Source organism: Leptosomus discolor, chromosome 16 (assembly GCF_034619465.1).
Source record: "Leptosomus discolor isolate bLepDis1 chromosome 16, bLepDis1.hap2, whole genome shotgun sequence".
Taxonomy (NCBI): domain Eukaryota; kingdom Metazoa; phylum Chordata; class Aves; order Leptosomiformes; family Leptosomidae; genus Leptosomus; species Leptosomus discolor.
The window spans coordinates 14,097,384-14,121,579 of record NC_141406.1 but is presented as its reverse complement, the minus strand read 5'-3'; the positions used below and the strand labels follow the sequence as shown (position 1 = coordinate 14,121,579).

At 43.8% G+C, this 24,196-nt stretch overlaps 1 protein-coding gene across 1 annotated transcript in view; it reads right to left on the bottom strand.

Moving 5' to 3' along the window:
* Positions 1–21,417, bottom strand: part of MLXIP (MLX interacting protein) — a 48,517-nt gene extending 27,100 nt beyond the window's left edge. The window contains exon 1 of the mRNA XM_086474183.1: positions 21,047–21,417. Within this exon, the coding sequence (XP_086330309.1) occupies positions 21,047–21,417 (371 nt within the window). The remainder of the gene's footprint in view (positions 1–21,046) is intronic.
* Positions 21,418–24,196: the final 2,779 nt, after the last annotated feature.

Below are 24,196 nucleotides of genomic sequence, written 5' to 3'. Positions count from 1 at the left end.
ATTCCTTCCTGTACATGCTCAAGCAATTTTCTGAGGTAGACTTGGATTTTGCCTTTTATTGCAGGTAATGGTAATGAGAGTATTAATTTAAGCAATAGAAAAAAAATCTGATTTGATATTACAGTAGCTAAATAGATCAGCTTTTTCAACAACTCAGGAAAGGAACTTTTTGGCTTCTCCCCAGTATTTTTTTTTGAAGGCGTGGTTTTAGTTTGTTTTTTAATCTCCAATCTGTTTTGTCGGGGAGTTGGGCCTGTCAGCTCAGCTCTTCAAGAGCCAAAACTAACAGTATTTCCCCAAACAAAGGTTCATTCAGAGAATCAGATTATATGCATTGTGTGCTGGAGCAAAGACGCAGGCAAGTGAAACAAAAACATTTCTACACTGAGCGAATGTGTGTAGGACTTGTGAGGAGGCCACGCTTTAACATCTTACTATTCGTACCTACGCAGTTAATCCCAGCTGCAGCCCTAGGATACTAATCCCAGACAGAGCTCATTTCAAAAGCACGTACTAGGGCAGCTCATTTTCATGCTTACCTAGTTCATCCTCCTTACCTGAAATCCTCCCACAGCAGCAGACTCCAGGTTTGTTCATGATGGTATATTGCCCACACTCCACAAACGACAGTAGGGAGCTTTGTGCTGAAGTTACATCAAACCTTTTAAAACAACCAAACCCTGCCCACTGTTTGATTCATCTCCTTTTAAAAATAATACTTCAGTCTTGAAGACAGAGATACTAGAATGGACATTTTTCCTCTATCATGAGCATTATATAAGAAGAAGTGTTAGAAAAATAGAAAACAAAAATCAAAGTTATCCACTGGCAGATTGGAATTGCAACACCTGCCAAGCAACATGTTATCTAGACTGAGTTCACCCAGGAAGGCTCAAGTATGCACCTCCTGAAAAGGAACAGGAAAGGTCAGTCGTACACCAGCAGCAGACACTCCTTCCCCAATGAACGACACTATAAACCTTCATTTATTTTTTTACAAATTAAACATTATTTTAAGCAAAGTTTGGAAGTTTAACTTAATTTGCATATATGAAAGTTTGCAGTGTGGAGGCTCTTGCTCTGATAAAGACCATGTCTATGCAGGCTGCAGCCTCCTCAGAGACAAGCAAGAACTCAAAAACTCACCTTTTGGGAGTATTATCACATCTACACTGACAGCTTTTCAAACCACCACTACGTCAATCAAGGAAAGGAGTTTTGTGCTGCAGTTTTAGCCAAACATAACATGGCCAAGAGCTCCTATACGAAGAGGAAGGCTTGCAGACAGCTGGGAAGGACCACTGGAGAAATGCTTTCAACAGAAGCAGGTTTCATGTAAGTTATGAAAGGGTGAAAAGAGCGCTGGAACAGCACAGGGCAAAGGGGAACATAAAGAACAGTACAAATATCAAGGAGATCTGCAGGCTCTAGTGTCCTTCAGCCAGTGCCTATTTAAAGATTCAGAATATTCAGGCAGTTTCTCATTTCCAGTCAGAAATCAAAGGATATTTCTAGAAATGTTCCCGCTTTTCAGACATTTGTCCAACATTGACTCACTTTACTACAGAACTGAAACAAGAAGAAAACAGAAAAATCTTCATAAGTAACATCACTAATATTTCAAAAGGCTGAGAAACAGGTCCCACCGTCACCATCTACTGCTGCTAACTCTCAAGCAAAACCTCTCCTTGATCCCTGCTGTACTTAAGTTTGCCCACCTACAAAAGTCATGGATGTTGTAACTTTATAAACATTAAAACTTTATAAAATGTTATATACTTCAACTGTCAAAAATGAAGACCACCTTCAAAGAACTACCAGAGATACCATCATCATGAAGACAGACGCTCACACACAGACTCACACACTGCTTTGAGATCTTGAGTCGGAGGCAAGTACCACTGCTTTCATTTGCCCAAAGCCGAAATGCCAAGATGGAAAGCAGTTGCCCACAGCCACAAAGTACGTCAGTGGCAAAGCAAGGACAGAACAGCAGCCGATCATATCCCGGCCACGCACCCCGTACTAGAAACACTCCTAGCCAGAATAAGTTTTAGCAAGGATTAGATTTATATGTTTCAATTTACATATACTGAGCCCTTGGTGACTTTCCCAGCATGACAGAATAATTTATTAAATACTTTAATACGCTCAGTATGAAATTGGTACAAAGGGAAGCCTGTAAGAATTAAGCTGACCTGCACCTGCATTATCATTTTATTTGGCATTGCTGTCTCTCAGCTTGTGTTTGGTCAATGAAAAAGAAGAAAGCAGTCTTCATTTTTCTCCCACTTTGCTAGAGAATTCAAGAAAATATAGAGTCCATTTTTATCTCTATGGCAGAGGTTTTTTCTGTATCATTAAAATATTCATATTTTCTAAACTATTGCTGGGGTCTGTAAGGAACCTGTTTGTTGGTCAGACAACAGCATAGGTAAAAACATCAGGTCTCCTCAAACCCTCCTTTATAGAAGAAAGCATCATTGTAAATATCATCAGTAGTTAAAAATCTTACACTTAAGAGTTGCAGAACTTCTGCAGTAATATGGACTTATTACTTAAAAAATAAACTCCACAGGAAATTGTTAGGATTTTTGTTTAAATAAACACTGCAACCCGAAGTTTCTATTCTGGTATAAAACTTTGAGATACACAATCTGTCATTTATTTTCCTGGCAGATGAGATGTAGACGTGGAAAGAACACAAAGTGAAGATTAACACAATTTCTAAGTATCCAGTTAAAAAAACGTTCTTTTGAGGTAAGAACTACTGGTTTAAGCATGGGCTTGAACCTACACTGTATAAATTTAGCATGTACTCTATACAGAGGAGTTCAAATCTCAGTTGGAAGTGAACGCCAATGTACGTTTAATATTGGATTAAACCCTACATAAAAGGAAAGTTCTGGTAGCATACACAATCACTACAAAAGGCAGGAAGCATCTGAATTTATACGTAGGTATCTTTGCAAATTTCTTGTTATGAAAAGCCTTTATTATAGGATCACAAGCAATCTGTCCATATCCTAAACCTCCATGTACAGAACAGATGGGACACAGCACATCCTGAACAGTTAGAACTTTCATCGGTGGCCCCTCACACTGCTTTTCAGCGCTCATACCTTGATTTATAGATGATTACTTAATCTTAACAAATTCCTCACAAGCTTTTCTACAGTGCTTTCACCCTTATTTTGCAGGTGGTAAACCAAGGCACAGACCTATCAACATTTCATTATCCACTACTCTGATCTGGCCAACCTGAGATGACACGCCTGCGTTTGCTTGCAAAACTGCACCCAGTTCCCTTTCCTGATCTCTCGCCATGCCAGACGGACCTCCAGTCGATGCTCTGACAACCTCTACAGTTACTGCTTTGACTACCTGCTACCTCCAGTTTCTTAGAAAATGATAATCTCACCAAGTTTTAAAACAGTTTTGCAGGACAGAGCACTCCACTTGAACATGGGCCACCTCCTCACCAAATTTCGAGGCCCTGTTCCAATCCTTAGGGTAACACAACCTTTGAAAAATTACTGGAACTTCTTTGTTTTCTTTCTTTTCTTTTTCTTTTCTTTTTTTTTTTTTTTTAAATATGGGCAATACATTTTGTTTCAGCTTTATTAGTGGAACAGACTAAACCACTTTGAACAACTCCTCATCCAAAAAATATAGGCTTAAACATGGGATTCAGATCAAACAGTTGAAACAACCAAAAATACAGTTACACAGTAGGGATTAGTGGGCAACGTTAAGAACAGGAGGTGCTACCAGTGTTGTCTATGGTAATTGCTGGGTAAGAGCGTGGGAAGTCAATTCTCGTTAATGTTTTCTGCAGTGTAGCTTAATGCCTCATGTTTTAAAGGACTCACCCTTGTAACAAAATTATCACGTTATTATCTCTGTATTTAAATCAGTAAGCACGAAACTCGCTCACAGAACACCAGACAGCTGTTCTCTGCCTGCAAGCGGCAGGCCAAGTATCGAAGCCAAGCTACTACAGATGCGAAACTACAAATCCAACCCCCAGCTCCCCTTCTCTCTGGTGCTAGGACTGCAACGTTCCCGTAGCTCAGTCAGCGTTGTGCCCTGGGCCAGAATGACCAGAAAATGAGTATCCAGCAGCATTCACAAAGTTGTCAAAACTACTTTTAACACAACCAGCTTGAGAACTTTCACCGAGGGAACACATGCTCTATTCTTTGCCTGAAAGGAGCAGAAGACAAACATCAGCTTTAACGTATCTTGCGTCTTTGTAATACGCAGTGGTGCACCAGTAACTAGCACCGTCAGCAGCAGCAGTGAGGGCTGTGAGCGTTACCAGATGTTCTTTGCTGCATCATCTTTACCAACAGCTTTCTTTTCAGCTCCCTCCCCACTGCACACTTCCCTTTTAGAAAACAGCCACCACACTCAATGTGCCACTTCTCCTCTCCATCGTTTCCTTTCCTCCTCTCCATCGTTTCCTTTCCTCCTCTCCATCGTTTCCTTTCCTCCTCTCCATCGTTTCCTTTCCTCCTCTCCATCGTTTCCTTTCCTCCTCTCCATCGTTTCCTTTCCTCCTCTCCATCGTTTCCTTTCCTCCTCTCCATCTTGCCTCCCTGCTGCTCAAACAAGGAATAAGGTTTAGAAGATTTTGGTGAGGCAAAGGAAACATTACATATCTAACAACGTTGCTGGTGGCCTAACAAGGATATCACGACCAGTTCTACTGTGAGCTTTTCTTACAAAAATCTCTGTTAGGAGGTAGAGGAACTTTCTTACTTCTATCAACTGTTATGATGATGATGATCAACATGTTAAATTGACAAACATACTGTAATTCACATCAGATCAATATATTTGGTTTTGAAGTGTCTCATGCATGGTGAAAAGCAAGAGGTGTCATTCTTAGAGCAGCTTCAACCTAACAGGAAGTGATCCTACTCGCACGATTTCACAGTCTCTAGAAATTCTATTTCCCACTTCTTTCTAAAACTTGATTTCTGACACTGGCTTTTCATCGACCTCAGAATCAGAATATTCATTACAAGAACTGTTTTCCAATACAGACAATCAGGAACTGATACGGTTCTCCAGTGCACCTTCCTTCTCATTGAAAAGGATGGCTGTTGGCAAGGACCCTCTTGTACAGAGAGTTTTCAATGGTAAGGCCTTCGCCTAGATTAATAAACTGATCAAGATGGGATGATCCGGGACCCTGTTTGAAGCACCTAAATTATGGTTCAAAGACTTTTCACACGCAGAGCTTCTGAAAAACCCAAACAAGCAGTATCAGCGTGGCAGATCAGCACAGCTCTGAGCCACACACATGCTGACAGGAACCCAGTCCTGTTTACCACCCGCAACAGGCAGAGAAACCCGAAACCGGCACTTCTGCCACAGAGGATAGTGTAACACTGCACAACATTACAAGCCTATAAATATACTGCAAGACTTCAGGGATCTTATTCTGAAAGTGACTTAAGTGTTTTGAAAAGAAGAGACGTTCCCCCACCTCTCCCCTTGTGAAACAAAGCTCTCATACCAGCTGTTTGCAACCAGCTCCCTGCAGCATGAAAAACACCAGACTTATTACCAAATTCAGTTACTAAAGACTCAAGACTGCAACAGCGCATACAGTTTATTCAAAGTTTACATAAAAGCTGAACCAGAAACTACACAAAAGACAGACACAGACTAAAGGCACTGTTGTGTTATTACTAAGGCTACTGAAAGATCAAAAATAATCCCACAGAAAGATAATGTAGGGGGAAAACCCCTTCCAGAGTTATCATACCAGCATGGATCAGAAAACGGAATGAGGGGACAAAAGGAGTTTAAAAAAAAAAAAAAATAAAAGCACCTCTAAAAGGCCATGGCCACCTCACAGGAAAAGGCTCTACTTGGAACTTTGTTGGATCTACGTGCAAACAAACGCTTTGACAATGCCTTCATCAAAACCAGCCCTTCAATTAGAGGTGAGCACCACACAGATCTGCGAAGCAGCAGCTCCTCCTGCCCCTGCTACAACAGCAGTGACATCTCAAAGCACAGCAGTGAAACTCCCAGGGATTCACCAGTCAAAGACCACAGCCTCCTAGGAAGGCTGAATATGAGAGAATGAGTAGTGGAAAAGAGACCTTCACCTCTGGGTCACCAGCTCCAACAGGAGCTTTGGAAACTCGTCTGCAGGAACGGCTGTGCAAGTGACCCTTCGTTAATTAACTGGGACATGGCGGGGAGCATACTAATGCTCGTGACACACAATCCTCACCACACTTTTCCCAGATGGCTCTTGTTGCCCATTTAGGATTGGACAGGCTGAGGGAGATGCCTAGTTCCCACACACAGATGGAGATCAGCCCTGTCCTTAGGAAAGTGGCTCCAGTCACGCTGAAGAGTAGAGGTTGTTACTTTATAATGATGGTAGTTACGGTCATTATGGTCACCAGAGCACAGGGCATTGATGAATGCTTCATAGAAGCCAACTTTATAAAGCAATATTTAATCTCACTAAACGCAGTAAGTGTCAGAGTAAAAGCTTAATTTTATTGCAATATAGCCTTATAAAGTCATTCCTTTGCTCACAGTAACCACCATACCTCCCAGCAAAACGCTTCAGACATTCTCATGCCATTCACCTGTACACTAGTTAAAAGACAGGTCCTGCTCTGGCAGGGGGGTGGACTAGATGATCTTTCGAGGTCCCTTCCAACCCCTGACATTCTGTGATTCTGTGACAGAGCTGGACTGACTTGTCCCCTTTTCCTCACCAAGAACACATGTTCAAATGGACAGAGATGGTTTATGTCCCAAAGCAAGAGGTGACTTCCTGAGTGAAACAAATTACAGTATCAGCACTTTCCTGAATCTTATGACAAACAAAACAAACAAACAAACAAATCACTAAATGACCCTCACACAAGTCTCCTCTTTGAGATATGTTTTTTCCCATGTTCCAAAATCAAAATAAACCAGCCTCAACCTTCACTTTGTAGAGTCCCTTGGAAGGCTCAAATGAGAGGTAAACAACATTTCTCCCATATTTATTGCTACAGAGAGAAATAATCTCTCTAAACTTCCTAGGAGCTGTCTCCCCATTTTAAAAAGTCTGCTGTATCCACACAGCCGATAATCACCACATGCAGAGGTCAGACCCCAAGACTACTAATGTGCTAATAAAAACTGCTAATAAAAATTTTAGACTCCTTAAGCTCCACTAAGATTTTTACTGGAAATTTGAGTGTTGTACTTGTATGACTGGATACTGAAAACAGATGGGATCCATGCTGGGCTTCTAAACAACAGCCTTCACAGACAAAAACTTTATTAGAAACAGTAATGAATTGGCTTTTATTGCAGATTTCTGTGTATCTACTTACAGAGTCTCTAAGTTGAGCTGTGCTCTTCAGTACCATATGCTGATTTGGTAAAGTAAATGAGTGAAATCTAATCACATGGTTCCTATGAAGGGTTAACTATTTCACACAGCAAGAGACAGACCAGAACGTAGGAATGCCTCTTGTTCCCATGCAGTTTGATTACAGATTACCCCTCTGTCATAGGAGGAATGACTCAGATCAGAGAGTCATTCAAGTCACAAACATACTGGCTCTCTGCTTTCACAATACAGCGGAATATCCAGTACCTTCAGGCAGCTGGTTAGGGAAGGCAGCAGCACGGAAAGAGGCTAATAGCACAGAATGCAGCCACGCAGCAACACAAACTGGGCTTGCTTGCAGCTTCCAGAGACCAAATGCCATGGACATATACTGTCCTGTGCTGCCCTGAAGAAGGCACATGTTTCTATACCAATCAAAAGCTATAAAATGTGAGCACTCTAAAGCTGTAATTTTTATAAGGCAAAAGACAAACCTCTTAGAAGAAAAAAGGTTAGCAAACAGCAGAAAATGCTGCCTGGAATTTTTTCACAGCCGATACTAAACCACTGTCTAGATCACTCTAGCACTTGGCACCAGACCTCGCCTGCTTTAGCCAGAGCTGTAAGAACACCCATACAGGTTGGGCCAAAGGTCCGGCTTTCTCAGTACTCCATCTCCAGCAGGGGACACAAGCAGGTGCTTGGGGAAGAATGAGAACAGGAGGAGCATGTTTGTATGACTGCCTCCAGCCCCAACCACCAGCCCCCAGCAGCCCCCCTCAACTGTAAAGGAGAATTATATTCACTATTATATACACTATTATATTAACTTACTCCCTAAAAGTGAATTGGAAGAACTACACTGTTTCTCCTTTTGCCGTGTTTATAGACACCGATCCCCGACCCCCGTACCTGGGTGAGTTGAATACGTGTACTGATTTGGCAGGTCTCTGCTCTGAAAAGGGAGGGATAATGACATTTTTAATAGAGAACAGCCACTATGATGACTACTGCAACAACTCCAATGCCCCAGCTTTTGGACAGACTGCTTCAGGCTCTTGGCTATTTCACAATCTCTGCTTCTATTTCAACAGGTTTTAGGTGTCAAACACGGTTGCTAATTACCCGAAATAAGTGCCGTTTCCTCCTTGAGGATATCTGTATCTTTGATCAAGTCAGTTCTCCCATCCCAACACTAGGTTCATTTCAAATAAGCTGACAACACGCAAAGAACTTCTCTGGCTCTGTAGCAGATCTAAGTATTTCACAACCATACCCAAATTCTTTCATTTAGCCCTTCCTTTTTAAAGGTTCCATATCCTCAAACTCAGAAAAGTCATTTTTGTGTGTGTTCCCAGGTCACTAACCTGTTCCCCCCACCACAACCCCTCCTCTCAATTTTCTTTCTCCAAAGCTGTGTTATAAAGAGCAAAAGCAAGTAGGTCGTTCCCTTTCACTCACTGCTTCCTGCTTTCCCACATCTGGCACGCCACCACCATATTTTCTATTCAGGTTCTCTCAACCTCTGTCCTGTCAGGCACAGACGTTTACCAAGCAAACAAAAAGCTGGACTAAGCTGAAGTATCTATGCAAACACTAACATGCAGGAGTTTGAATGTATACAGGGAAACATTCATACCTTCTTTGGAGACTGTACAGAATGAGCTAACACGAGAAGCATGACATAAACATCCAGACCTTTATGTGCTGCTAACAGACAAGCAAATTTCAGAGCCCATTCCTAAATCCACAATGCAGCTTAGCAGAACCAGGACTTCATTTTGTTGCCTCTCACTCAAATACGGTGAGTTCTCTTCAGGGAGGCAGCAGAGTTTGACTTGCCATGGATACGCTTACACACACAGCTACAGCTTCTGTACAAACACTCAGAAATCCATCAGAATGAGCAGAGACCGGCCATCCTAGAAAGTAACAAATTATATCATTCTTTGCTCTGGGAAATGTGGCAGCAGATAACTATCCATATCCATTGACGGGCAGATCAGGAATGCAACAAGATCTTCCACCGGCCTCTTCCTGTTTGGCACTTCTCTAACAGCTGCCAGGCCCACAGCCCAGGTATTTCCTTTTTAACTTTTTTTTTTTTAAAAAAAATTACCTTTTTACATGCATGCCTTTCCTTTTTTTACCTAATTGATCACTTCTGCCCCTGACACACTGCAAAGTAACAGTTTTCAATAACTAACACAGGCTACATCAAGTGTCATACCATAGCACCAAAAGCAAAAGTCTGCATAATAAGATAATGAAGAACAGTCATGGACTTCAAATAAGAATCACAAAGAACTGAGAGGTTCTTCTACAAGTCATGCTCCATTTGGTCCCTGTCCCTTTGGGAACGGTGTCAACAGTGAAGATAAACAGTGAATAGATTTAACAGCAGCCTAAAATTTGGATGCAAGATGCAGCAAGAAGAACTTAGCAGAACAGCCTGTGATGGCTCACATGCACATTCACATGAATGTACAGTTGCCAGATAGTAACTAAATGCAGTGGGCCTAAGTTATTTTTAGGTCTATTGTGAAACCCCAACGTCACTTCATTCCAGCTGCTCCAAAGACACACTACCACCATCACACAGGCCTCGACTGTATCATCACTCCTGGTTTGATGGTCTGAGTCTAACCCTTGCCCTACACTATAATTCCACCGCCAAGACGACAAAGCCCCTGGCACAGACAGGGCAGTGCAGACAAGAAGAGTGAACTGGCCAACGAGCTCACGTGGGCTGAGGAAGTGGTCTGGCTGTTGGACAGAGAAGTCACTGCCTCTGCTGCAGCCCTGCTAGAGGTCTCATAGCTGTGCTGGCCAAGGTCACTTCAGCTGACGAGTCCTTGAACCGCTGCAGGCAGAGCACCCGTTACTATGGGACCTTGAGGGAAGGGAGAGTAAACAAAGTGGCAGAGGGAAATGAAGACCAGGATTTCGAGTAAACATCCCACACTGGAGAGTTCTGGAAACAATGAACTTGACAGATTCCAGCAGCAAGAGAGTCCTTCGTGCCTCTGCAATGTTTGCTTGGATCTTGGATCTATGTTACACAGACATATCGCTTAAAAAAAAAACAAAAAAACAACCTTGGTGATATATGAGGACTAACAGGGTTCACTGTTGAAACGACCAGTGAAAATAAAAGGCCTCATCCTTTTTATGTATGCTTCTGCTGATCTGTTTGAAGCAGTAGCACAAGATGCAACACAAACTTGTCGGGACAGAACAGTCTTGTACAGGTCTTGCACCCAACCTGACAGGACACAGCCCCAGTACCAAGTTGTGTATTTACCATAGCCATGCTAATGGCAGTAAGGCTCTGGTGTTCACACGAGCTCTCAGCACAGTCACCTCTGAAGCATCCACATAAGCAGGACTCTCTTAGGAGAATACCAGGGTAGACACGGCACAGGAGGCAAGCAGTGCAGAGGAGCACACGTATACCACACAGAGGGTTCAGATCAGACTTGCAAGCTGCCACCTTCCCCCCAGCTTTGCAAGACCCAAGTATAAACAACACAGCTGCTCTGTCACTTCCAAAACAGCAATCCTCTTTCTCAAGAAGGGCAAACCTGTTACACAAGAGCAAAGCTATTTGGATCTTCTCCTTACCCTCCTTTGGCCGCCCTTAAGGCTCAACTCTTCAATTTTTGTTCTTTTATTCACAAGCCAACCTTAGTACAAGTAAAACCCATCTAATACCAGCAAAGACAAGACCACCCTTTCATTTCCCAACTGAGATGGATGTAGCCTTTTCACACTCACGCAGAAACAAAGCTGTAGAATGCATCAGGTCTCTGCAGTTGTAGAAGGACAAATCTTTATGGACTAAAGGGCATAGATCTCTTGAGCTTTCTTCCTTTGCTCCTTCAGCTGAAAGCAGCCTCAGCTCTTCTACTTCTGCTTCAAACTGTCCCCCCCAAATTCTATCCTTTGTTTCCCAAATCACTGAGAGAACACATAGGGAAATATTGTTAATCTGCAATTAGAAGCACAAACAACACATACGCACTCTACCCATAAAGATATCCTCTGCTTGCTCTAGTGTGGTATAAGTGAGCAACAAAGATACCTCTGGAAACACAGAAATCTCCCACTACATTACAAAAATTATTTCTCTCTGTATGTAGCAAGACATTCCCATGTACAAAAAATTCAAGAAAGAAAAGGCATTAAATATAGCAAAAAGGACTGCATCCACTGCTTCCTTGCACTACAAAATCAGCTAAACCAGAAGTAGAGAGCTAAGAAAGTCTCTAACTGCATGTTACTATTGTAGATAATGTGCTGTGAACACAAATCTAAAGATCAAAAAGCTGTCTGACAAGTCATTAAAATTTAACAAGTCATTAAAATCTTTCTGTGCTTTTCAGAAAAAGTGTTCAATTCATTAAGTAGCATGCTTAGCTACTTAAACAATTGAAGCAGTTCCTAGCATCGCAGTATGTCACAAAACATATCATGTCAAAAGGGTTATCTGTAGGTCAGCAGCTGTCTGGCCAAAACACTCTTGCATATCACTAATTACAGAGAATCAGGTTCTTTCACTAATACCCTGCCATATGATAATCCAAGTGGTGGCCTGCAGACCCTTCCCATCTGGCCTGTCACCTTTTGTTTTACATCTCAAAGGCGACAAAGCAGCTCTGAGAACCACTTGTAACACCCTGGGCTTCGTACCTCTAATGCACCTTCCAAGCAGCCACGGTCCAGACAACTAACCAAGGGAAGGAACCATTTCGCTGGTCCCCAGGCCTAGATGGCTTCCTATGGTCCTCTCCAATCCCATTTTCTATAAGCCATCTGACAGCACTGCTGGACACTAAAAATACTAGTGTTTCACAAACATAACTACTGCCAAGCTTGTTCTTAAGTAGCACCCAGAGCGTGAATACTTTAAGGCACAAACTGAAATATTCGTAACAGAGAGGGAATGGCAATGACCCTGCAGCCCACCGTTCACACCACAACAGAACGGCCAATGTGTCATTCAGCTCTCCTTTAACACCCCCTCCTCAGAGGCATTAAGCTCGTAAGAGACCTGTAAGAGATGGTCCCATGTATGACAATGACAGTAAGATAAACACTATCCCCACAGGAGTTTGAGCAGACAAACATCTGATCAATCCAACACCATATTTAATACTCTGAGGCAGAGTCCAGCAACTGCAGCACATCAAGCCAAGGGAAAAAAGCAGACAAGAACCCCTCTGTGCCTGCAGAGTAGAGACAGTTTCCTATGAGGCAGGGTCCTTCAGCAAACAAGGGCAGCATGTTCACCTTCTGAACAAATCCCTCTTGCAGAAAGGGGTCAGGCCTCACATGGCAATTAAGCATTTGACAGCTGAGGGAAGCTGATGCCATTTAGACTTCCAAGCCCAGCAAGACAACTCTCCACAGGTGAAAAAATCCAAATTCCTCCCATTGTTCTAAAAGCAGGAGAGTTTTATACATTCTCCAGAAGGCCACCATCAGGAACACTCGGGGATCCAGAGCTGATACTCCGGATACTCAACCTTCCTTGGCAACTGCAGGAGGAGAGCGATGATGATGCCTCTCGGAACCACAACCACCAGTCGCCGCAGGGAGCTGGTGCTTTTCACAGGCAGGCTGGTGAATGCCAAAGGCAGTCAGCAGAACACTGCCTTCCAGAAGCATTACAATTACCATTAAAATGCCAGCCTGGTTTTATTACCCTGTAATTTGCATCTGTAGGGTTCCTCACCAGTTACAATGGCCAGTAGCTTTTCTAATAGAGGTGTCAGTAAGCTGCACATCATCTTCTTCTTCCCCTCCTAAATCCTTCTTCCATTTGTCTCCTCTTCCTTTATTATTTAAGTTTGTAGCTCAAGTGTCATCTTCCAATATGGCTTCCTTTTAGGCTTCTGTGTCAGCTCACTTCTAAACTTCATGGCTTTGTTTCCCCCTTTCAAAAAGGCCAGTACACACATCTGGGTCTCTGAAGTGTTGAGACTGTTTTGGTCATTTTTAGAAGGGAGAAAGGGAGGAAAAAGCAGTTAACTGATTTATCTAAGATCAACAAGCCAAGAAACTAAGGGCTAGCGAAAAGCTTTGTGCTTGTGTCACAAAGTAAATAAGCAGTGGCAAACACGCACTGGAAGATTTCCGATGGCGATTACTGCTTTCCTTACAGAGAAATGTCTATATTAATTATATTATGAATGGCAGCAAGACAGCATGTTTTACTTCAAAACAAACAATCAAAAATGACCTTCCAATGCCCATTTGAGCAAACAAACAAAAAAATATTTTGAAAAGACCGTGTTTAGAATTTCTATTCCAGTAGTAAAACTATTAGAAGCAATTTCTGGAAAACCTAGCTTTTCCTAACCCCATTTTTCAAACCTTCCTGCTTCAGAAACTGTGACAATAGTATAACTCTAGCTTGCACTAAAAACAATCAGATTCAGGTTTTTCCATCACTGTCTGAAACACAAAGAACCAACTCTATTTTCTTTGGAGGCAACTGAAACAAGTACTTTTCCTAATCTTCTTCATAATTGTTTTATAGACATGTTAAAGGCTTCCTTCCCAGAGTGAAAGGAAAATTGTATGAAAGCTGTAAAATATTTCTATAGTCATCAAAGAGTTCAGAAGGCTTGTCTTTTTCCTCAGAAGTAGCTTAGAAGTTTTGTCTTTAAAGAAACTGCTTGTGCCAGTGACACAAAATATCAAAGGACAGATGAGGAAAACTGTAAATGCAATTAAATTCTGCATACAAAGGAAAGGAAGCAGCAAGCATATAGCCTGAAGTCTGTTAATTAAAAATGAAATACCAGATTAAACCCAAACTGGTCCAAGTTTCTGAACTGATAAGGTTTGTTGTTGTTGTTGTTGCTTTGTTTTAGACAGACAAACCTTTCTCTCTAACAGCAGAAGGAAGTAAGGCAGCATTAGAAGAGCCAAACCAGGAATGCCAGCTCTCCTGCCCCCATTTTACTGCACAATCATCCATGGCTTCCCTATTTGGGTCCAACTAGCTCGCTCTCTCCCTTTATCAGGCACACCTTCATGAAGTGCTTCGTATCTAACCCTCCCATCACAGATCAAAGCATGGGGAAGAAATACTGGACTTCTCTGACTCCAGCCACACCTTTAGTCTTCTTTCCTTACTTTCCATGCATCACCTTACCTCTCACACCAATTTCTCCTGCCCTGAACAGCACTACGCTGGCATCCTCTTTTCTCCCCAACTCATCATTGCCCATTCACCTTCACCCTTTCTATCAGATCCCCTCTAAGTACAACTCCAATCTCTTTTCTTCTCCGCAAAGTCCCTATCATCCTCAGAGACCTCCCCTTCCTTGCTGCCATTCCATCCAACCCTGCTGCTGAACATTTCCTCTCTCACACATGTTCAGTGAATTTGTAACCCGGGCTCAAACCCACCCAGTCAGCCGAAATGTCATTTGTTTGACTTGAACTTCACAGTATCTTTTTTTTTGTTTTTCTCCTTCCTGTTTCCACCCCTGTGACCACCTCTGTTAACACCATCCAGCCCACCATGTGGCTTTATCTTGGCCCTTCTAATTCATTCGATGCATTCCTCAAAGGTCCTCTTAGTTTTACTGCAAATCTCAGGGAGCTTCTGGCCTCACTCCTTGCCCTCTCAACTGTTCCTTCTTTGCAACAGATCTCCAAGTACTGTTATTAGGGGAAAAATTCCACTCATACATAACAACTTAGAGAGTTCACTCTCCACTTCAAGCCTCTCAACTTCTGTGCAAATTTAAAATGCCCCTCTGACATCTCAGAAATGCCCAGCCACCAGTTCCACACGGCTACAAACTCCCTCTATTCCTCCCCACCACTTTCCACCTTGCTGCATCACTAGATACCCTTTTGTTTGATTAAGACTAATCATAGCTTAAGGACACACAGGCAGATAAGCAGCTGCTCAAGTGACTGTATATCAACTCTGCCTTCCAACAGAATGGAAATTTTTGCCCCCCCTTGGAAGAGTAACAAACAAGAATGATTCAGTGACCTACTAACGGAGCATGTGAAAAAATATGAGTAAAGCGAAGACCTGGATTCCCGGTTTCTTGGCTTTAATTCTTCTTGCCACTCAGCAGAAAGAATTTAAAAGGGGTAAGGGGGAGAGAACTGGAAATCAATGTGTTAATTTCTGTTGCCATCAAGCTCTACTTCATTTAAAGCACATCATAATCAAGCAGCATAAAATCTTCACTGAAATTAATTCCAAATCTCACAGTTCAGCCAAGCTTTTTTCAGACCATGCAGAAGTTATTGAGAACTGGCAATCTGAGGACAAACTAGCTCCCTCTTCCCTATTTCAGCAACCCATCAAAAATTATGATTACAAAATCCATGTTGTATTTAAGCCAGAAAATAACATCTGTTTACTGTGTGAAAACACAACACGAGAACTACAACAAAACATGCAGATTAAATGTTAAATCAAAAGATATCAACGATGCGCCTTTTTTTTTTTTTTTTTTTTTAATAAAAAAATGTGACTACACCTCTGTGGTAACACCCCACACAGCCAAGTCCATAGAAACTACTAACAACTTGTGACCTGCAGAGCCGTCAAAACAGCCAGGAGCAGAACAAAAAGCTTTGTCCCTGTACCTAATCTGTCTACAAAATTTGTCTTTTCTTCCTGTAAGTCATGAGCCCTGAAGACACCAAAACCTTAATTTCAACCAAGGCCTTTTTACACCACCACCACTAAATGTTTACTTTGGCAAAAGAAATCCATCTTTGAAACAAGAACAGCTCAGCACTCTTTCTGCAAACCTTTCTGAGGTTCAAGGTTGTCAAGGTGGAATTTAAAAGTACGTCTTACATAGAGCTTAAAAGCTTGTGACTATATCAAGCATTTGACATAAGCAAGGTAAGAGGCTCAGTAACAATGTCCTGATTCATACTGCACTCCCAATATAGCATCCCTGCTTTGAAACGACCCTTAACCATGAGTACTTATAACACAGCAACTCTGCACAAGTCAGGCTCAATTCACAGGATGAATATAGGTATTTTTATCAGAGTAGTTTCTATAAGCAGCATATAAAATATGTAATTAAGTTCTGGAAGCTTTTAATCTCAAACCTGCTACCACCATCGCTAAGAACCTCCCAAAGCACACGCTGCATTAACAAAGAGTATGTGGCAAATGTGCTTTGGAAACAAGCTGATTCCTAATGTCAGTCCACTGATGAAGGGAATATTTTTGGCTTACATCTACACGAAGTGAAGGAGTCATATTGCTAAAGAGGAGAGATGAGATCTAGAAATGACCCAGCAAGCTTTCCAAAGGGTAGCCTTTGCCACAGTTCCCTGACCCCACTCTCCTGTTCTGTGCAACTTTAACAAGCAGGATCCAGAAGGTTTTAGACAAGTGTCTGGTGCCAGTGTTAACACTCTTACCTTAAGTACAACACCCAGCAGGTTCCTTAAGCTCTTATTAGAAGGCAAGAGAACTCGGAGGCTACTTAGTAATAAATGAGCCCACAAAGTCATCTTCACCTACCCTATCATACCCTACCACTAAGTAAGACAGACATTAACTGACATAATAATACATAACAGAAGTTTAAAAAGACCACCATCCATGTGGCGTGTGAGTAGTATCATTAATAATTCCTAAAATAAAGCTTGTGCTTTGTTTACACAATGTACATGCCCATGCACAACTGCCCAGCCCATTCTCTCAACTGCAGAGATCATCTCCCCAACACTGCGCAAAAGGGGAACCTTCACAAAGCAAATTAATGACTTACATGGTCCCAGAGCCCATCAACCTCTTATTTCTTTACAGGGCACGGATAAGTCACAGTGGGTGAGTGCTAACTGAAGTCTGCACTGTCCCTTATCCATTTCACACCTAGAAAAAAATAACTAAACGAGCAACTTGTATCTACTTTTCCCAGGAGTAACACGTTCTATTTCCTACTCCCTGCAATGACTACACTAGTCATTAGAGAGTGATTTACCTCTCGACCACCTCAGCATCAAAACCCTAGAGCTAAACTAGCACCATGCCACCGATTCCTACTGCACATTTTTCAGAGCTCCACATGCAGAGTTCAGAATATGCAGGTCTGCAATTTCGAGTGCGTATTTCAGGGTTTGGACCTTAAACAAACGATAGGTCGTTGTTCCTAAAGCAGAGCTTTCCGCAGGCAAGTCCAACGTCCCCATATTCCAGGCTGTCAGGGCAGTAAATGGTTTACAGTGTCCTTTTGAAAAGCGTAACTTTCACTTCACACAAGCAGTCAGCCTGCATTCCACAAGGAGCTGAACATTATTCTTCTGTCGAAGACAAGAGCTCTCCAAAATGAAGAGAAAAAATTCTTCTGTCCCAATCTCAGAAAAAAAATTCATGATATGCTGTGGTCTGAACATTTCAGAACATAGTTCAGTTTTGGGAAGTTACTTTTGGGTAATGTAATTATTTGGATAATTGTAAAGTTATTAAAGGGCTTTACTAAATTAAATATCAAGATTACATATCATTTGATTTAACTCTGCTTAATAACCATTGTAGGCCATATAACCATTAGCGTAATTTCTCATTAGAATGAGCAGCATTAAAGATAATTTTCATTTTCGAAAGCACTTTTTTTTCTTAAATCTTTTTGCCTTTGAAGTGTCCTGCCTGCCATAGGTCAATTATAGCTACCTACACACATCAAGATCTGCAAGGTCACATTGTTTTCAAGGGCTGAGATGAAGGGGCTAGAAGAGGGAAAACAGGGTTCTTTCACCTTTGTCAGTGTGGTACAGTTTCCACAATCAATCTCATGAGAAAAAAGGGTGACATTTAGATTAAGTACAGCCCGCGTGATACCTGTTGTAAACCCTGTTTATAAGTAACCGATTGATTTAGGAGATTGTTTTAATCTCCGAACTGTACAGGGGAGTATGCTACGGTCATATTTTCCCCTGTGAAATGGCTCATCTGAAAAGAGGATTTTCAACCTGCACAACTGGAGACACGACTAAAACAGCTATGATGAAAATTAAAATCAGGTTAGCTTTTACTGCTCAAAGGCACAAGGGAATCACTTCCCTCATGTTCAGAAATAGCCTTTTATCATAAAAAGTTTGACAGTTAACAGCACAAAGCCAGCCCAGGCTACACTGTGCATCCCAAGATGAACGTGATTCAGCACAAATTTGTTCACTTTCAGACATAAACCATCTGGGTAATGCCCTAGGTAATCCAGAAAAGCTTTGCTTTCTAGCTCATTGGTAAAGCTAATAGACACCACGTAATTTAGTATTTCTTTTTAAAACTTTAAACACTGAAGTGCTAGCAATGGGTGTCAAGTGTAAGTAAGTATTATACACCAAGCTGTTACAGCAACTTCCTTGTTTTTGTACGTAACATAGCTGTGTTACCCCAGCTCTGGAAACACGATGACTTGGCTCCTGCCTCTCCTTGTTGGTTCTGCAACAGCCACACTTCACCTTTTTGTTTTAGTTCTCAGTGTTGGTTTCCACGCCCCCTAGTTCTCTTCTACAGTGAATTTATGTCCAGCAAAGGCAGTACAAAAAAAACCCCGTAAACACTGAATCTGTGTATTTTGTCAGTGCTAGATCAGATGGAAAATAATGGAAAGACACAGCTGAGGCAACGGTGATGAAAGCATCCCCATAAGCCAACCAAGTTCAAAACAACTTGAAGCAGAGCACAGAAGGCAGTTGCTGTTCATCCGAGCGTCCTGTGTTCCCTGAGGAGGATGTGGACACAGAGATCGTTTTCCAAGGTAGAAAGGTTCGACGTACACACTTTATCAATCATTTGTTATATGGTGATGACTCCTCTTTTCACACCTGCATTCATCACCCCAAATTAGACTTTCTAAAATTATTTTTGATCCTTTTTTAGACCCAAGTTTACAACTGGTTCGTTAGGCAGACTTAAAAAATTTATCACAAAGCCATCATCATGTAAGCAGGTTGAACCTGGGCAGGATGTTTCATGGATGCAACTACAGAAACCCTAAGGGGTCCAAGTACAGGAGTATTAAGAATATGCTTTTCTTTGGTAATCTCTAAGAAGACGCTTTCTGCACATTGCCTTATACTACCAACAAGGAGCATAAAATTATTTCTGCTAAAATATATTTGGTGCTCAATTTACGCACCTACATCAGAATGAGGTATTGTCAAATTAGTATCACAGAATTACTCCTTTGTATTAGGTGTGATCCTCAGTTTCAAAACCCCAAGGACACGCTAGTGGAAGCACAACAAAATAAGGCTGACAGAGGCCAATGAGAAAATACACGAGAAGTCTAGTTCTGTCCCTCATACTTGTGGTGCCTTTGCATGCTGCTCTCACCTTATACAATAAAGGCAGACTGGTTAACTTTTAGTTAATTTTTAGTTACATTTTACTCTTTTTTTTTGGTAAAGCAAAGAATTTATGTCCGTTGTTGTATCCACTTTATCTAAGATTTGCTCTCTTGTCAGTAACTAGTAACTTGCTTGATAAAAATTATCAAAATGAGAAGATCATTTACATTACGTTGTCTCAGTAACAGTACAGAACAGATAGTTCTGTTGTTTCCTCTTCATTAAGCAACACTTAAATAGAGGATTTTGGGGTGGGCAAAGTTAATTTTCTTTTAGCAAGCTAATACGATTCCTATAAACGATAATAAGTATTTCCGTTGATATGCTCAGAGGCATTTTCCATCATCCCTTTTAATCAACTTCCAAAATACGCTCCATAGAGAACATCAGATTGGATCCAATTTCTGCTCTATCACATGGAACAAAAGACTCAAGCAGGCATACATCTTTTCAAAACACTTTTATTCCATAGCTCTGCCTCCATTTTGGATGACAGACAAAGGGGATAAATGTGAATATAATGCCTTATTAAACTGATGAAAAACTGAAGCCTGAGCAAAAGGTGCAGATAAACCCAGGAAGTGCTACCACCAGCTGCAACCACCGGAACAAAGGGAACAATGACAGCTCCCCCTTTCTCGAATTTGTTATAAAAATAAAATTGGGGGGGAAAAAAAAAAAAAAAAAATTGGCCTGCTTTCACACAGACCGGGGCACAAACGCTCCCTTTGCCCTTTAAGGATTTCTCCCGGGACTCTTCAGCACTAGATGTTTCCACTAACTTCGAGCCTGCCCGGGGGATGCTGAGCATTTCCCAGCGCCGCGCAGAGCCCGCGGGGGCGGCGCGGACTCCCACGCAGGGGACGAGGTCCCGCTCGGCCTCCCACGCTCGACCCCCGCTCCCCTCCCAGCCTCGGCGAAAACGCACTGACAACCTCACCCGAAAGCAGTCGCGGCGAGGGCTGGGGCGACGCTTCCCCGCCGTGGTCTCAGGCCTACGGAAAGTGCCCGCAAGGATCCCAAAGTTCATTGAAAACAAAAGCGACACGAGCACCCACGCGTGGGGGAGGATATCACCGCCGAAAGGCGACGCCCGGCTGCTCCCCCACACCCCCGGGGGCGCCCCGGCCGATTGCCTCCGGCCTTGCTCCCCTCCACCCCTCACCGCGCCCTCGGGTCTCCTACCCCGTTCCCCCCGCCGACGCCCAGCCGGGGCTTTCCCCGCGGCCCTGACTCACTCCGCTCAGCCCCTCCGCACCGCTCCCAGCCCCCCAGTCCGCCCCGCCCCGCACCCCCCGGCCCAAGGGCGGCGGCCGGTACCTGTAGGCCAGGGACATGCACTCGAAGAGCTTCGTGAGGGAGGCGTCGATGCTGAGGCGCCCCCCGGCGCCGCCGCCGCCGCGGGCCGCCCCGAACTGGTAGGTCTGGCAGGTCTGCTCATTGACCGTGTCGAAGTCGTAGCCCTTCTTGGGCGGGTGCTCGCTGTGCGGCGACGAGACCATGAAGTGGCCCGAGTGGATGATCTGGGGGCCCGGGGGCTGCCCCCGCCGCGGCCCGCACCGCCGCCCTCCGCCCGGCGAGGCGCCTCCATCGTCCGTGTCCGACGAGTCTTCGTCAGGCTCCGTGCGGGGGGACAGCGGCCCCGCCGCGCCGAGGAGCCGAGCCGGCCGCATGAACACGTCGGCGGCCATGGCCCCGCTGCCGCCAGCCGCCGGCCGAGCCCGCCGCCCGCTCTGCGCCGCCACCGCCCCGCTCCGCCCCGGGCCGGCCCCCGCCGCGCCGCGCCGCCCCGCTTAAAGGAGCCGGAGCGCCCCCGCCGCCGCCCCTCCCCTGCGGCATGCGCCCGCCCCGCTCCCGCCTCAGCCGGGCAGGCCGCCTCCCTCAGCGGCAGCGAGGCCCGGCCGCCGGCCCACGGCCCCTCTCCCGCGGCGCAGGGCCCGTCCCGCCATTGCCGCCTCCAAGGCCGCTTTCTCTCGACGCGGCCTCCAGCCGCCTCTGAAGTAGTCTCCCCTCAGGGAGAGCCCCAGGCCGCCCTCAACCACCCCGAAGGCCACTGGGAAACACTCCTGAGGGTGTTTTCCCTCAGTGAAAAGCTGCAGCCCGCCATCACCCCGGCGGCTGCTTTCCCTCACCACACTGCCCTTCAGCTCCTTCAGAGGAAAGGACAGGAACACCCCGCCTCCTCCCACACACCCAGAACCCGACGGTTCTTGGCCATAAGTGATACCCACCATGTTTTTACCCTTCCCCTTATGCCACTGCCGATCATGAAACAGGCCTGTGGGGCGACCAGCCGCCTTGCGTCACCACCAGCCTCGCTAAGAAAGGGGAAGACATGGCTGCCACAAGGCCCCAATGTCACGCTGCTGCTGTCCCGTCTCCCGCAGTGGTTTAAACGATCCAGCATGGCATTTCTATCCAGCAGAACAATGTTATAGGGCACAAGGTGGCACATGGGGAAGCCTCAACCAAAAATGCATAACCACCTCTGGCCTCAAGACTAACAGGAGGCCTGGGGAGGCTGTGGTCATTCCAAAAGAACCACCACAAGGAACTAACTGCACATCTTTGGTAATACACTTCCTCGGAAAAACACCCCTAAGCTTAAGGGACTCTTATGAACATGAGAAGATGCAGAGGACAGCCCAGAACTGGCTGAAGAATGTTGATGAGATAATGATTGCACCAGAAATATTTCATGGATTTAAACTACCTTTAATACAGTAAATTGCTTATTATTTTCCAGAAGCAGTCTGCAAGAAGCCGGGACAGCTACAGAAGTAGCTGGAGAGCTACGGCAGACAGGCTGCAAACGCGGCTGGAGGGATCAGCCTGCAAATCACAGAGAAGAGCTCGGGACACAGAGCTTTTACTGCCAGCCTGGTGGCTGACACCTAGCCTGTACCTGCTTGGTGGCCTGCGTAAAGTAAGCACAACTGTTCCAGGGGAAGTAAAGATCGGATTTCAACCTTCTCAAAAGCATAAAGGAAGCAACAGATCCTGTAAGTCAACATGAAAGCACAGCAATATGGCCAGATGTATCAGTCTGGGGAGAGAACAGCAGCTTACAGCACAAAACCCCATATACATACGTATGTATGTACAAAGTCAAAAGAAAAGATCTCTAGCTTGCCCTGTAGAGCAAACCTCCATCACCAGGAGAGCAACTGTCTCCTAGGTGGCATACTCCAAAGCATTTATACTACATTGCTTATATCCTCTCAGTTCTAGGACCTCATATTTAAAGAAAATAACAGGCTCTTCTATGTAGTCATCCTCAGGAGGAAAAACCCCAAACATTAAATTGCCATATGCTACTTTCTCTGCTTTGTAAAACCAGAAATAAGATAAAGGGAAACTTGAGGGAGAGAGAGAGAGCAAGTCTTGGGCACTGAAGGAAGAGGCATTCCTGCAATACCACAATTATGCCCTTGCGGTGATCTAATATTCTCCAACAGAGAGCATGAAATCAAGACGGATCACTGTGTTTAGGGGAGGAATGGTACATCAAATGCTTCCCCTCACATGAAAGGAGCAGTAAGGCATGGTCACATCATGTGAGGGCTCTGTTAGAAATCTACATATAAAGACTAACATGCAGCTCTTAGTCAGCATCACATATGACTAAAACTCTTAATAAAAGGCCACAGTCACATTTGACTTCAAAGCTGGTTATTGCTCTTATATTAATGCTGGTTTAAAAAAAAAAAAGGAAAAAAAAAAAGCAATGCTATCTCCCAGGAAGACATTCTGATTGGGATTACCTTAAGTACAAAAAAATGAAACCATTTCAAAACAACATTCATAGTTTCACAATATCAAGTCTTACATGTAGTTTGTTAAGAACTAAACCTGAACTGAAAAAAGAAAATCACAACCACCCATCAATAACGGCACTGCATACAGCACTGCTGTGACAACAGCCTACACAAACCTCACAAAATTATAAGCAAGCCATACTTGCTTCTTCTTGCATGAAAAGAGAGGTAACTTGTTAAAGCTGCTAGGTAGCAATGCAATTTTCCAAGAAGCGTCAGCAGTACACCAAACCATCATTTAAAACAGGGGTAGCAGTCTTAAGCTATGAGTTTTAGGGTTTTCTCCTCTAGTCATCCTCAGCGCAAATACCACAGACGGAAGGAAAACAGCATCCCTTAAAATAAATCCCATTATTTTGGAGACAGACCTCTCGGTTTGCCTTTTTAATATCAGCATTTAGGTGACCAGCAACAGGTCAAGACTCCCGGCTATCCTCTCCTCCTCCACAGTAAGGAATTCCAGGAGGCAGAGGGAAACACTATGGGGCCACAGCAGCACCTTTTGAGTATGCTTTTTCTTCCTTTCAGCAATCTGCAGTGCAAGGTGAAACGCAGGCCACCATCTTCTGATGATGTTCCTTCAACAGCGCAGGCTTTTAGCACAGGAGGAGACGGCCATTACCGCCTTAGAATTCAACTGCAACACACACTG